Source organism: Tenebrio molitor, chromosome 4 (genome assembly GCF_963966145.1).
Source record: "Tenebrio molitor chromosome 4, icTenMoli1.1, whole genome shotgun sequence".
NCBI classification, from domain to species: domain Eukaryota; kingdom Metazoa; phylum Arthropoda; class Insecta; order Coleoptera; family Tenebrionidae; genus Tenebrio; species Tenebrio molitor.
Genome location: NC_091049.1, coordinates 28,629,768 through 28,643,361, shown reverse-complemented (window position 1 = coordinate 28,643,361; position 13,594 = coordinate 28,629,768). Strand labels below are relative to the sequence as shown.

Sequence of the window (13,594 nt, the reverse complement as noted above, 5' to 3'; positions counted from 1 at the left end):
AGAGGAAAATCGAATAATTTGAGAACCAAAATGTTCGGAAAGATGTTTGAGTTTCTCTGTTTCGGAAAAAACTTCCCCAAGCTCCCTTTTGCTTCAATGGAACAAATAAGATGAGTTAATTGGAATCCTGACGAGGAGAGGTGATAAAAATCGTCACTCAATGAAGCAATTTCTTAAAAACAATCTTATCGATCCGGCTTATTACACCAGTGGGAATTCCTTGAAAAAGCGGACGATTGGCTTATCAGTTATCACAAATAAATTATTATCAAAAACGGTCCCTCAGTTAGAGATACGTCATAGGAGAATTTCCCAGAAACTCATCGCCAAACTGCAACTTTATTTTTTTAAATAAAGCTTATCATTCAGTCTGTTGCAGAGTTCCAGAAATGATCACAACGCATCTTTGGCTAATTCAGTAAATTGTCGTTGCGACTTGTGCAAACACCTCTTGTGGAAGACCTAATCAATGTTTGTTTTATTTTTAGATGCACATCACAAATTTGTTATCAGTTGATTTACGTGAGATATACAGTGAGTACCTTAACGCCTCACCAAAAATGCACGTTTGCCGTTTTAGCTAACATGTTGCCACTTCTGCTGTTTTTTCTTCCGCTTGTTTACGGCACAGAGTCGCCATTGTGCGCCGAGTGCGATTGCCAACTCGGTTATGGCAACTTGTACAGCGTAAACTGCACCTCCGACGTCACCAACTTGTTCGAAGGGTGGTACTGGATTGACCCCAACGACAAAACCTACCCTTTCAAAGTAGTGACAATCGCGAACAGCCGCCTGGACCGACTGGACAAGCAGTTCCCGAGATCCAGCATGGAATCTTTGAGTTTGCTGAACTGTCACATAACATATATCAGCGAGAGTACTTTCGGCAAATTGGCCTACCTAGAGAAGCTGATTTTGAGCCACAATCGCATCGAGAATCTCCATCCGAAAGCTTTTGCGGTACGACTCGTACTGTGTGAGTGCCGGGTTTTATATTGTGCTTTTAGGGGGTCTACAGCAACAGACAGTACCGATTTCTGCCCCTGAAGAGGCTTTACTTGGACCACAACAGCATCACAAGCTTGGACAGGGAGGTTTTTAAGTACAGCCGCGACATTGAGATCTTGTCGCTCGCGCACAACCCTTTGCAAGCGTTTACCATGCAAACTGTCAAGGCCATCAACAGTTTGGACTCGCTCAAAGTAAGTACTTCGAAGCTGTGACACTCGTGGTGAACTTGTTTTGCAGAAGCTGGACCTGAGCTATACTCAACTGTCGACGCTGCCGTCACGGTTTCGGCCAAGTGCCACCCTGAGGTATCTGGACCTGGACGGCAACCGGTTCCAGGAAGTACCAACAGAACTGCGAGCGCTGTCGAAGCTGCGAATTCTGCACTTCAGCAACAATCCTATTGTGCGACTGACCAAAGAGAGGTGAGAGTCGCGCAGTTCTCGAACCAGCAGTACCGTTCAGTTTTCAGCGGGTTCCCTAACATGACGACCCTAAAGATCTTGCACATGTGCAATATGTCCCGTCTGCTCGAAATAGGCGCCGGCAGCTTAAGCGAACTGATCAATCTCGAACAACTTTACTTGTCCGACAATGAAGAACTGACTGTTATCCACAAAGACGCTTTCTTGAAGGTTGACGGGTACCAAGAGTCGTGGCCACCGGTCATAGAGGTAACTGAAATATCCGTACGGCTTTCACGCGAGTTGATTAGTTGTATTTGCAAAACAACAAACTGAGCTCTCTCGACATGGAATTGCTGGATTGGGACGTCTTGGAAGAGATTGATTTGAGGCACAATTCGTGGAGGTGCGAGTGTCAATACCGTTGGATGACGGAAGATCTCTTTCCTAATGTAATCCTCAAGAGTGGAGGAGACCAATTCAAGACTTTGAGGTGAGTATCGAACACGTACCTGGTCCTTCACGCCGGATAATCCCTACCACAGGTGCACCAACTTGGACTCGACTTGGTTCGACGTCTACAAAGATAAAGCAATGGAAGGGAAGTGTTGGACCATTCATAAGAACGTCCTCAATTTGGTGTACGGCAAATGGGGTAGATTCTGGTGGGTAATAAACGCCGTACTTGCGCTGCTTGTAATCAAAATAACCCATGTATACTTTTATAAAAAATAAATTTTTATTGAAGACTGTATAAAACAAGTTGTACTAGTTCTTCAAAAATTCGTATATCTTCTCATGTCCTTCCTCCAACGCTATTTCTGCAGCGGTTTTGCCTTGGCCGTCGCACAGCTCCACTTTGGCCCCCTTCCTCACCAACAACTCCACCATCTCGAAATTCCCATCTTTGGCGGCTACGTGCAGGAGGGTGCGTCCCATGTTGTCGCTCTTGTTGACCACCGTCCCGTTGTCCCTCTCCAGTAGCACCTCCAAAACTGGCAAATGTTCGTTCTGGGCCGCAGCATCGAGAGGCGTATTCCCCATTTTGTCGACGTCGTTGATCTTGAGGCCCTTCTCCAGAAGCAACTTGACCAGCTGTAGGTCTCCCTGGTCTGCCGCCATGTGAAGAGGAGTTCTCGCGTTGTTCTTGACCATGTTGAGCACATCAGCTTGCGGCGTCTTGTCCCACAGGTACTTGAACATTTTGGAGTTCTCGACGTTCAAAGCGACCTCCAGTGGAGTCCCCGACTCGGAGACGGCGTCGATCGCCGCCCCCATCTGCAATATACGGTCGACGAGAGCGGGGGCGTATTCCACCGCCACGTGGAGGATGGTTCTGCCCTTCTTGTCTCTATGGTGCACGTCTACTTCACATTTTTCTAGAAGCAAGCGAGCTATTTCCTCGCTTTCGCTCAGAGCACAAAACAACGGAGTCTGACCGTTTCTGTCTTCCACGTTGACAGATGCTCCCCTCTCTATCAACTTACTTACCACTTCGAGTGAATCGTTGTCGGCGGCCAAATGCAAAACAGTCTGTCCACTCATTGGGACGCGTTTATTTAAATCAAAATTTTTCATCTTCAGGAACACTTTTTCTCCGCAAGAAAAATATCCTTGGTTGAACAAAACATCGAATGGTGTGTTACCATCATTGTCGACCAGATCAACTTGAGCTCCTTTATCTACTAACGGATTAATCAAATCTCTTTCGGCCTGCTGCATGGCTAAGTGAAGAGGTGTTTGTCCTTTTTTATTCTGGATGTCAAGAGCTCTACTGTCATTCACCAATAACAAAACAACATCGTCTTTGTAACTGGCGACGGCATCGTGCAAAGGTGTATTACCTTCGTCATCAACAACATCCACTCTAGCCCCGCGCTCTAGGAACAACTCTACCAAGTCTAGAGTGTTGGTGCTTGCTGCAACATGTAGAGGATATCGCTTGTGGCGTTTGTTTCTTTTGTTAACGTCAAAAGGTGATTTGGTTAGCAAAAAATTGAACACGTCGAAGTGGCGACTGAAGAGAGCGTCATCTATGGCAGTATTGTCGTCAACATCTGCAACGTCAACAGGGACTTTGTCGATGAAGAACTTGAGCAAATCCAGTGACCCCTGCTTGGCGGCCATGTGCAGAACAGTGCGTCCTTTGTGATTGGTGGTGGCAACGTTAAAATCTGGATTTCGACTGAGCAACAGTTTAAACACTTGTGGTTGCTCAGCTCGTAGAGCATCATCTAGAGGAGTGTCTCCACCATCGTCCATCATTCGAACGGAAGCTCCACGGTCTAGAAGAAACTGCACCACTGGAAGATTTCCCTTTGTCGCAGCAAGATGCAAAGGAGTGCGTCCGTGCTTGTTGACTCTGTCAACACGAGAATCCCGTCCTACTAACACCTCCACGACCTCAAAACTACCCCCGAGAGTGGCATAGTGCAAAGGTACGAACCGTTCATCGTCTGTTGCGTCATATCTCGCCCCCTTGTCTAGTAGCAAGTTGATGCACTCAACCCTGTCGCAACTATTTGCAGCGATATGTAGAGGTGTCAGTCCGTTGTCGGTCTTTTGGTTGACATAGTTCCCCCCTTCTCCTCCCAGGAGTAGTTCTAGGGTCTTCTCGTCTAGAAACCGTGCTTGCAGAGCGTGGTGCAATGGGATGTAACCACCTCGATCTCTCGCACCCAAATCCGCACCCTTCTCTATCAAAACCCGAACAAATTCATTCGAACGGAACCGATCTAAGGCCACTCGAAGCGGCGTGGATCCGTCTCGATCCGTCTGGTTTACGTCGTGTCCCAATGCTACGAGTTCGGAGATTGCTTCGGCGCTACCTTCCGAGACGGCGTAGTGTAGCGGGTGGGCGTGGCGTTGCGCCATCAACATGAGTACTGCGTGAGAGCGTACGGCGTCTAGGGCGGTCCCACCGTAGCGATTGGCTATTTGTGGAGACGCCCCCGCTTGGAGGAGGAGTTGACAGCACTCGATGTTGTCCTCTTTGGTGGCCAGGTGCAAAGGTGTGTATCCAAAGTTGCAAGAGGGGTCGATTCCCGCTCCTAGTTTTAGGAGGGCTTCGACGCAGTCCTCGTGTCCGTTCCATGCGGCGTAATGGAGGGGTTTCCTCCCGTAGAGACAATCTTTGGCCTCGAAATCTCCGTTGTGGGCGTGGAGGATGTCAATCACTTCGCTCAAGCCGTTGAGGGCGGCGAGGTGCAAAGTGGTGCGTTTGAATTTGTTGGGGGCGTTGGGGTTGGACCCGGCTTCGAGCAAGAATTTGACGAGAGGGTACTGTCCGGAGCAAACTGCCAAGTGAAGCGGAGTCATGCCGGCGTTGTCCGCCGCATCTACCTCAACTCCTTCCCCCACGAGAACCTCTACAACTTCGAGGGAGCCTGAAAGGGCGGCCAAATGGAGGGGCGTTCGCTTGTCCTCATCCGTATGTCGATGCTCCGCCCCTCGCGCCAACAGAAACAACACCACCGCCTTCTGGTTGTTCATGGAGGCGTGGTGATAACTGTTCCGCCCACTACCGTCGACCGCGTCTATGTCGATTCCCCTCTCCAGGAGGAGTCGAGCCACGTCAAACTGTTCGTGTTCCAACGCCATGTGCAACGCGTTCATGTGGTTCTTGCCGATGTTGTAGAATTTGGCACCGTTGCGGAGCAAGAAGTCGACGATCTCGACGTACCCCTTCGTAATCGCGAGCGGCAAAGACTGGGTGAAGTAGTTCAGGTGGTAGAATTCGTTCGGGCTGCAACTATTCTCCACCAAGAACTGCACGATGCTCTTGTAGCCGTGAGTCGTGGCCAGAGACATCACGGAAGGGTCTCTCAACGGAAAGGTGCTCCCCTTTTCCCTCAGGAACTTCACAAGATCCAAGTTGCCGTTGAACGACGCTATGTGGACGGGGTTCCACCGATTCTCGTTGGATTTGTTGATAGATTTCTGGTAGATTTGCAAGGATAGAAGCCATGTCAAAAAATTTTCCCGTCCAAATTCCGTCGCCACGTGTAGCAAATTCCCCCCACCAGAACTTTCCACGTACGGTATTTGCTTGTTTAGGGCAACGAACAAGTTCTGGTAGTCAAATCTGACCGAGTAGTAGAGAACTGTGGCCAAATCTTTGTAGTGGTGGAGGGTTGGCAAGATCTCTCCGAGGTCACCTCGCAAGATCTCGACCAAGCCGAGTGACAACGAACGATCCGCGTAGTCGAAACTGGTCCACCCGAACAAACCATCCCTCTCGAGGGGGTTGCACTTTTGACAGGCGACGCGAACAGCGCGTCTCAAACTCTCGTCGTCTTCCCTGACGGACTCTCCCAGTTTTGCCTCGAGCACTCCAGAATCTTGTCTCAACACTGGATGCTTCTCCCCGTATGAGCAGAGCAAGTGCAAGGGACTCCTTCCGGCTCTATCTTTAACAGCCCACTCCCCAACCTCGTAAAATTTTTTGTACAGAATTGACACCAAACTCGGTTCGTTTTCGGCCAAGAGCAAATCGAACAGGAATCGAATCTTGCGATGTTTCTCTTCGAACAGGAACTCCTCCAAGCCCACTTTTAGATTCTCCGACAAATACAAAGCTGCCAAGTACTCGCCCAGTACTTGGTGCTCGAAGACGAAACCATCTGCGTCGACTTTCGCAACCAGGCCCAAGAAGTCGCCTTTCGTGATGTCGCTCACGAATTTTTTACTGTTTTGGAGCTTGAATTTGTTGTGGAGGTCGGGCAGGTGCGTGCAGACGGCGGCTATCTTGTACTGGTCCAATCTGTGCTCTTTGCCGTGTTCGATCAAGCTGCGCAAAGACTCCAAGTCGTTGTTGGCGCTCTTCTTCAAGAAGTGGTCGTATTTGCCGTCGATGAAGGCCCCGAACATGTCGGTCAATGTGTAGACCTTGTCCAGAAGGTCGGGATCCCGCGTGAAGATGTCGGTCAGGATGAAGAGTAGCAGCGGCACGCCTAGATACTCTTGGTCGTCTAGGATCTTCATAGTGGTGAAGAAATTGGCGACAGTCGTGACAGTCGCACCACAACGGTTCCGCATGTAGTAAATCTGGTCGTCTTGGCGGAACGGTAGCATTGTCAAAGCGAACACTTTCAGTTTGTTTTGGAGAAACTCTCCGGACTGGTTTCGAGCAGCTACCCATTGAGTAACACCCCACTTTTTTAGATACTCGACGCAACCTATCAACGATTTTCTCGATTTTTGGGGCAAATCGTCAAACGAGTCCCACAGAATGATGGTTTTTTTCTTGTCGAAATTTCTCACGACTTTCCTTTCGAAATCGTTGTAACCTCGAGTCTTGGACACGAAATCCGCGAGGTAATCCCAAACGAGGTTTTCCTTGTGGTCACTTTGGAAAAACTCCAAATGGTCTCTGAGGTTGATTTTGATGACGAAAAAATTCGCCGGTGCTTGGTTCTTGACCCGGTTCAAGAAACTCGTCTTTCCGGTGCCCGTGTGCGACGCCAACACTCTTATCTTGTGGTGAACGTTCTCCTCGACCTCGCTTTCGCCGAAAACTTGACTGGCGTCCACCCTCTTGTACTTGTGCAGCTCTTGGACCTCTCGACTCGTCAACCACTGTATATTTTGGTCGCTGAAGCGAAAATGATGATCGGCTTTCTTGTCCTGGATCAAATCGTCGACCACTCCTCGATCGAATTCACCGTCAGAAACGTACACATAATGTTTGCAGAAACTTGCATCGTGGCCCCAGTAGCAAGAGAGAGGCACCATGCGCTTGTTGAACTTCTTCTGGAGTCTTTTTTTTTCTCCCTTGCAGCTTAGCAAGATCCGGCATTCTTTCAATCCGTCGATCACGCTGTGGTTCATCAGGATCTTGTAGAAAAATCTCGGGATGTAAGTCGGGGGCAGCGACTCGAGAGGTTCTCCTATGTTGAAGTTGTCGTCAGTGGAGATTTCAAGGAGTTGGTGGAGAGTAAAAGCCGACGCGATTTCGTCATCGACGATGTGCATCTCTTCCAGGGAGATTGATTTTTTTCCTTGTAACGAGAAAGTGAGAGTTTGGGTGATTGTCTTGCGCAGAGTATCGCCTCGAGGTATGTCAGATAAAGACGTGAAGATGTTCCAGTTGGGAAATTTTGCGTCAGTGTGACCAATCAAGACGATTCTCTTCTTCTTTCTGCATCCTTCTAGAAGCGAAATGACAGCCAAAAGCTGATTCTTTTTGGAAGCTTCCTGCTGCACAACCAGAGGGACTTGATCCATGAACCACAACACTTTTGCTTGCTTCTCCATGGAGAGGTCGCTCATTTTTCCTATTCCTTTGGTGACCAGACCAAACTTCAACGCCGTCAAACTCACTACTTTCATGTCTTTGGGTTCAAGCGTTTTGCTCCAGATTTTCGTTATCTTTTCCCCACCCCCAGGTTCTACTATCGTCATGTCGAACTTCAAAATGGCTTCTTCTATCAGTCTTGTCTTATCGTTGCACTCCTCACCGCTCACCGTTTTGACCATTGGTGACAATACCAACTCGGCTAACTTGGCAACGACGTCGTACTTCGTCAGTTTGAAACTCCCCGCCCACCACCCTCTCATAAACTCTACAAAAGTCGTATAAACGTCGCATTCCAACCTTGTCTTCAGAAGATCAGAAATCGATTGTTTCAGATTCGTATCATTCTGCTGGTTCACGTAGATGTAGAAGTTGGACAAAAAATCCCACTTCTGATCGGACTCGCTTTCGAATCTAAAAACCGAACAATTCCGACCTCGATTCGTGTCCAACAGCTTGCCCCCCACGCAGGAGTGTTGTCTGATGGCAATTCGTCGATCTCCCAAGGTCAGCTGAGTCTTGTCCTTGAAATTGGCCGTCTTGTTTGTGTACAAAATGAAATGGAAATTCTTCAAGCTGAGGATGTTGTCGTAAGATTTTTGGTACTTGAAGAAGGTGAAATCACCACTTGGTGCAGTCAAAGAATTCAGAGCCAGAGTTTTGGCTTTCTCGCTGTGTTTCAGCTGGAGGAGAAAGACTTTGACTGACCCATCGATGTATTTAACTCTTAGGGTAATGTCGTCAAAGTCTCCGAAGAACTCGCTGTTTGTGAGCAAGTCAAATTCGACGACATCTGCTGTCGTGCTCAGTTTTAAACAGTAGAAGGCACACAACAGCCATTCGTAGTCTTTGCCGCGGTCCGACGTGCCCGCTCGTTTTTTGTAAGTCTGAAATGAAAATTTCAAAATTCAAATTTCGGAAATGGTGAAGCTTCAGTCGTTAGGACTTCGCAACTTTACACATTGACGTCACAAATAACTTCTTTCATATTGGTCACACTGAATTAAGAAATAATTTATGTGGTAGATCTAGTCACATTTTGGTAAAATCGCGATACACCATTGTTGTCCAACATGTTTGGTCCAAACGTCAGTCTCAGAATTGTCAAAAAATGTGTTAGGTTCAGATTGATAAAGAAGCAAAAGAGTGGAAGTTAAGAAATGAACAACAATAAGTATGTACTATCCAAGAAACGACTGTACAGAGAAGAAATGTTATAAAAAGATTGTGACGTGGCAAAGAACAAATAATAGTATATTATGTTATGAGGAGCAAAAATGAAGTTTTATGTGCTGCGGCTGGTAGATTGGCTGCCGAACGCAGTGAGGCAGACAAACCAGCCAAAGCACATAAAACCATTTTTGCTCCGAATAACATATACTATTTTTTCTTCAAACCTTCATAACAAATTATTTAAGACATGTTAAAAAACCAGGTAGGAATTTCAAATGATTTAGCTAGTTTACTTTACTGCCGCTCATCAGCGGAGATAATAACTTCACGGACGCCCTCAGCGGAAATAATAAGTAATAACTTTATCTGCCGCTCGTCAGCTCGTTAGATGCCATGACAATGAAGTGACACTTTAGCATTATCAATGCAGCAGGATAATGTCATAATTTACGGACGTTTGAAGAAAAAAATACATAATCTTACAAAAAAAAACAAACCTGCTGATAGAAGTCGTAGACATATAGGGTGATTTATATAGTTTCATAAATATTTTAACCAGCGGCAGATTCCGGTCTCAAAAGGCTTTTGACAATAAAATTTTGAGTCATACATCAAAAATTGGCAAAAATTACCATATCAGTTTTTTCACTATTAGTAAATGCGATTCTTCGCTAAATTATTCCACTTTACGTCCAATGTATAACAAATGTCATTAATGTCATAATAGAAACAAACAATTGTTGCTATAGAGAAAATATTGGGATTATAAATTTCGCTTTAGTTTCATTTTGACAACAATGCCTGCCACTTTGTTTCAATGTAAAATATTTTCATTTATCTGCAGTTCTTAAAAGGTGGTAGTAGACTCTTCAACATGCTTTATCTTCAACAATTTTAACCTTGGAACCTTGACATTTTTGTAAGAGTGTCTAGGGGTTAGAATCTACCACTGGTTAAAGTTTGTATGATACTATATGAATCACCCTGTATATTCCTAATATTCCTAATTTATTGGTGAAGTTTTAATATTTGTCAAATGATTTCCAAATTAATCACATGGATCAATGACTTTTAAATATATTTTTTTTTAAATCCTGTAGAGAGCAGTTGCTCAAATTTATTTAACTTATAAAAATGGGGCACGGCATCGAGGGCAGGTTTTTAATCAAATCAACTTATTATTGATTTTTTATTAATGAAAATTATGCACGCTTTTATACTATTTTATATTGATATGGATAAAAATTGAGAGGCAGTTTGAAGTAAACTGTTAATAGAGTATCATTATTTCAAGAGGTCTTATATGGACACGTTTCAGATGTGGTAATTTTACGGGAAGAAAACGTACCACCCTTACAGTGGAAGTTAGGCCGCATCGTGGAATTGTATCCGGCTCGAAGGACCACTTTATGTTCGGCGAAAAAACAAGATCCCAAAAGAATACACTTTGGATTTTTTGTTGTTTATTAACTAACAATGGACTACTACATATATTTTCAAGTCGAATATACGATACAGAGTGTCGTCGTTACACATAAAAAATGCTGCGTGGGCGTCGAGCCGTGCTCCGACCGCGGTTGGAAACGTCCGAACGGGCGTTAACAAGATGAATTTAAAATTAATTCCCAAATTTTGTTATCTCGTGGAAAAGTTTAAAAATTAAGAATTTTTTTATCGTGTGGTTAGCTAAAACGAGAATTTAAAAATTAAACGTGCTTCTTTATTGTTAAATATTATTGTAAATAATTTCTTATAAACAGTTTTAGAAAAAAAATTCTAGTACCTAATTAATATTTTGCACATTTACAGCATCTTTGATCTTTTCTCAAAAAATGCAAAAAGTGAGTGTTCATTGCATTGTTTTTAGTGGAAAAAGTGCCTCTTAATTGCACTAGTGCAATAAAGTCTTTATTGCACGCATCTGTCAATAGTCTGTCTACGATCGTGCAAAAAGCGAGTGTTTATTGCATTTTTCACACACGACGCACAGGACTGAACTATTGTTTATCGTTGTTTTTTTCTTGTTTTTTTGTTCGATCGTAGAAAAAAATTTGTATGCAACACATGCAAAAAGTGCAATTGACATGTTGTCCCACTCGCCTGCGGCTCTTGGGACAATTTTCACGTCGCGTGCAATAATCATTCCCTTTTTGCACTTGTTGCATAAATAACTATTAAATAGTTTGTTTAAAAATGATTAAATTACTAGACAAAAAGTAGAAATTCGATTTTAATTATTTTTTCTGTTCTTTGGAAAGAAATAATTCTCAGATTTTGCGTTTTATTTCTTGGCTTTATAAATAAACGCTGTAGAGCGTTGCATTTTTTCTTATGTCTCGTTTTTCTTCTAAACAAAATGTTAAATGAAAATAAATTTAAAAAAAATGGTTTGAAAGAAACGGACCAATACCATGGCCTCCTCGTTCACCGGAGTTAAATCCTTGTGATTTTTTCGAATAGGGCCACATGAAACAATTAGTGTAGGCGGAACCTATAAATAGTGAAGAGAACTTCGTCTTCGCGTGGAAGATTTTTTTATAGAGTGTGTGAATCGTGGAGTCTTATTTATCTTTATTGTAAATAAACAAATTCTTCAAAATGTAAAGATTGTTTTTATTATCTCTGCGATACCTACTGAAATTTATCTGATACCGACGTGAATTCACAATTAAATCCCAATAATGTAACAAAAGTGTTACTAGCAGTTCTGTGATTGATTATTCATTAATTTATGTATGATTTTGATGGAAGTGAACGTGGTTTTTGTGTCTCGGCGCCTCTGAACAGCTTTTTGTCCGTTTTTATTCCACGAAAGTGAACGTAGTTTTTGTGTAATGTTTTGACTTGATGAGTACGCATTCATTCATTAATATTCTTGTGACCACCACACAGTCTTCAGTGGCCTCAATGTGGCCATTATTATTCACTTTAAGATTTAACATTATAAACTATTTTTAAATTATTACTTGGGAATTATAAAATACTACCAAACCTTGTGACACTCTATATTAGCTATAATACGGCCCTCTAGGGCTTTCTTGCAGGAAATTTTGTGCTCTAATAAATTTTTTTATGCAATTTTAATTTACGTGTCATTGTTTTCTATACGGAAGAAAAATATAACTTTCAAAATTTGAATAAATTGTTTCAACAATTTCCCGAGTATTTCCTCCAGTGAAAAAATTCATTAATTAATGGAATTCTAACAAGTATCGGCTGGTAAAATAGTTAATTAATGAATCTCTTTCGTTTTTTCCCCACCGCATATTTGCCTAAAGTTTCTTTGCCAAGGTCATCCATGTGTGGTGATTCACCGGCGGTGTTTTATATTCCCAATCCCAATAAATCTTATCACATTCTCAACAAAAAAGATTAGGAGAGACGACATAACTCATCATATCAATCAACAAATAATCAAAAACACTCGACTGTGCGAACCTAGACCGGCGATTGTTCTATTAATAGAAGCGGGAAATCCAGGCGGCTGCGTGAGCACTTGTTACACCCGTCATTTGTTTCGCATAACCTCACATCACACCCATTCCATTCCTACAAAAAACCAAAAACCACTCACCGCCAAAGACATTTTTTTTAAACTACAAAACCGTCACATTTCTTTCTCTGATTACGTTCTTCACTTGTTTTTGTGTCAACTGCACTCGCACATTTCTTTGCTAAAACTGTCAAGCATGACGAAACGATTCTGCGTGTTACCACCGGTTCAAATCTCAACAATTTATTAATCTATATGTACAAAGAAACAAATAAATACAACAAAGAAAAAGTTTTAGTAGTCGTAGTCGTCCTCGCGGTCCCCCAGGGTGAAGTCTCCACCGTAGTCGTCATATTCGTCGACTCCCGGAGGGACGAAAGCCCCGTTGAGAGCTTCCGAGATTTGCTCCCCCAGTCCCACCCTGGACGCGATACCATAGATCAGTCTCATCACGGTCAGCCTGTTGGAAAAGCGTCACTAGCGTCAAAAGCTCCGCAGGTCCGGCTCACCTGATAAACTCAATGGGGTTGGTTTCTTTTTGCCTGAGAATCATCCCTTTGCTGCTTTTTCTGCGCTTTTTTCTCGCCTCGCTCGCGCACAAGATCGACACGATCACCACCAACAAAATCACTACTTTGACACTTCGCATTTCGAGTCTGGTCAGTCGGAAAAGCGACGTTCGAATGATTGATTGCAACAAAATCGAACCATGTCAGCTTTTATTAATATACAAAAGGTGTAAGTGGTGTTTTACGTATTTGGATTGAAAGTCAATTGGGACCGGGTATGGTACCGTTTAGGTACAGTTAGGCGGAGAAGCGGGTCACAGGGACAAGCGGAATCGGCTGTACAGTTAGCGGTTCAAATTTGGCGCTCAAATGGTGCGACAGTTTTTCCAAATTCCAAAAACTATAATACAATATTTTTGTTCGCAGGAAAAGAAAAACTGTCGCGAGATACACAAATAATCAAATTGAAGAACATTTTCGGAGTTGTTCGCTTCATTTGACAAGACATAACATGCAGCAAAATTGACATAATACGTTTCTCATCAAAAATACAAAAAAACAATTAGTTGTGTATGCAATACACTGTACAGAAGCGATTGGGACAACGAAAAAAATGCACAATTACATAAATTCGAATTTTGAATTTTTCTTATGTTGCATGCTCTGATTATACTAACGATATAATCTGCAAAAATACCATTTCGCCATTAAC

General features: G+C 43.6%; 3 protein-coding genes across 4 annotated transcripts in view; 1 reads left to right on the top strand and 2 right to left on the bottom strand.

Annotated features, from left to right (window-relative positions):
* LOC138127524 (uncharacterized) overlaps nt 1–12,600 on the bottom strand; it is a 19,824-nt gene extending 7,224 nt beyond the window's left edge. The window contains exons 1-2 of one of the 2 annotated variants that reach the window (XM_069043556.1): nt 12,455–12,600; nt 2,130–8,594 (exon numbers count right to left, since the gene is read on the bottom strand). In XM_069043556.1, coding sequence (XP_068899657.1) covers nt 2,181–8,594; nt 12,455–12,466 — 6,426 coding nt within the window. In that variant the 5' untranslated portion in view covers nt 12,467–12,600 and the 3' untranslated portion in view covers nt 2,130–2,180. Of the gene's footprint in view, nt 1–2,129; nt 8,595–12,454 lie in introns of those variants that run through there. The other variant, XM_069043555.1, reaches the window with a different exon arrangement.
* Nucleotides 297–2,201, top strand: LOC138127559 (leucine-rich repeat neuronal protein 2-like). Its single transcript, XM_069043618.1, has 8 exons — nt 297–418; nt 489–522; nt 581–960; nt 1,008–1,202; nt 1,249–1,433; nt 1,481–1,682; nt 1,724–1,905; nt 1,958–2,201. The coding sequence occupies exons 2-8, from the start codon at nt 489–491 to the stop codon at nt 2,145–2,147; spliced, it is 1,368 nt and encodes a 455-aa protein (XP_068899719.1). The 5' UTR covers nt 297–418; the 3' UTR covers nt 2,148–2,201.
* Nucleotides 12,601–13,594, bottom strand: LOC138127602 (uncharacterized). Its single transcript, XM_069043677.1, has 2 exons — nt 12,883–13,594; nt 12,601–12,833 (listed from the first exon to the last, which is right to left on the bottom strand). The coding sequence occupies exons 1-2, from the start codon at nt 13,020–13,022 to the stop codon at nt 12,668–12,670; spliced, it is 306 nt and encodes a 101-aa protein (XP_068899778.1). The 5' UTR covers nt 13,023–13,594; the 3' UTR covers nt 12,601–12,667.

Bases quoted from the DNA above. Each gene is read 5' to 3' on its own strand.
- LOC138127602 (XM_069043677.1), bottom strand. From the start codon at position 13,022: ATGCGAAGTGTCAAAGTAGTGATTTTGTTGGTGGTGATCGTGTCGATC. The intron at 12,834-12,882 runs GTGAGCCGGACC...CTTTTCCAACAG, and splicing joins AACCCCATTGAGTTTATCAG to GCTGACCGTGATGAGACTGA.
- LOC138127559 (XM_069043618.1), top strand. From the start codon at position 489: ATGCACATCACAAATTTGTTATCAGTTGATTTAC. The intron at 523-580 runs GTGAGATATACA...TTGCCGTTTTAG, and splicing joins TTTGTTATCAGTTGATTTAC to CTAACATGTTGCCACTTCTG. The intron at 1,203-1,248 runs GTAAGTACTTCG...CTTGTTTTGCAG, and splicing joins ACAGTTTGGACTCGCTCAAA to AAGCTGGACCTGAGCTATAC.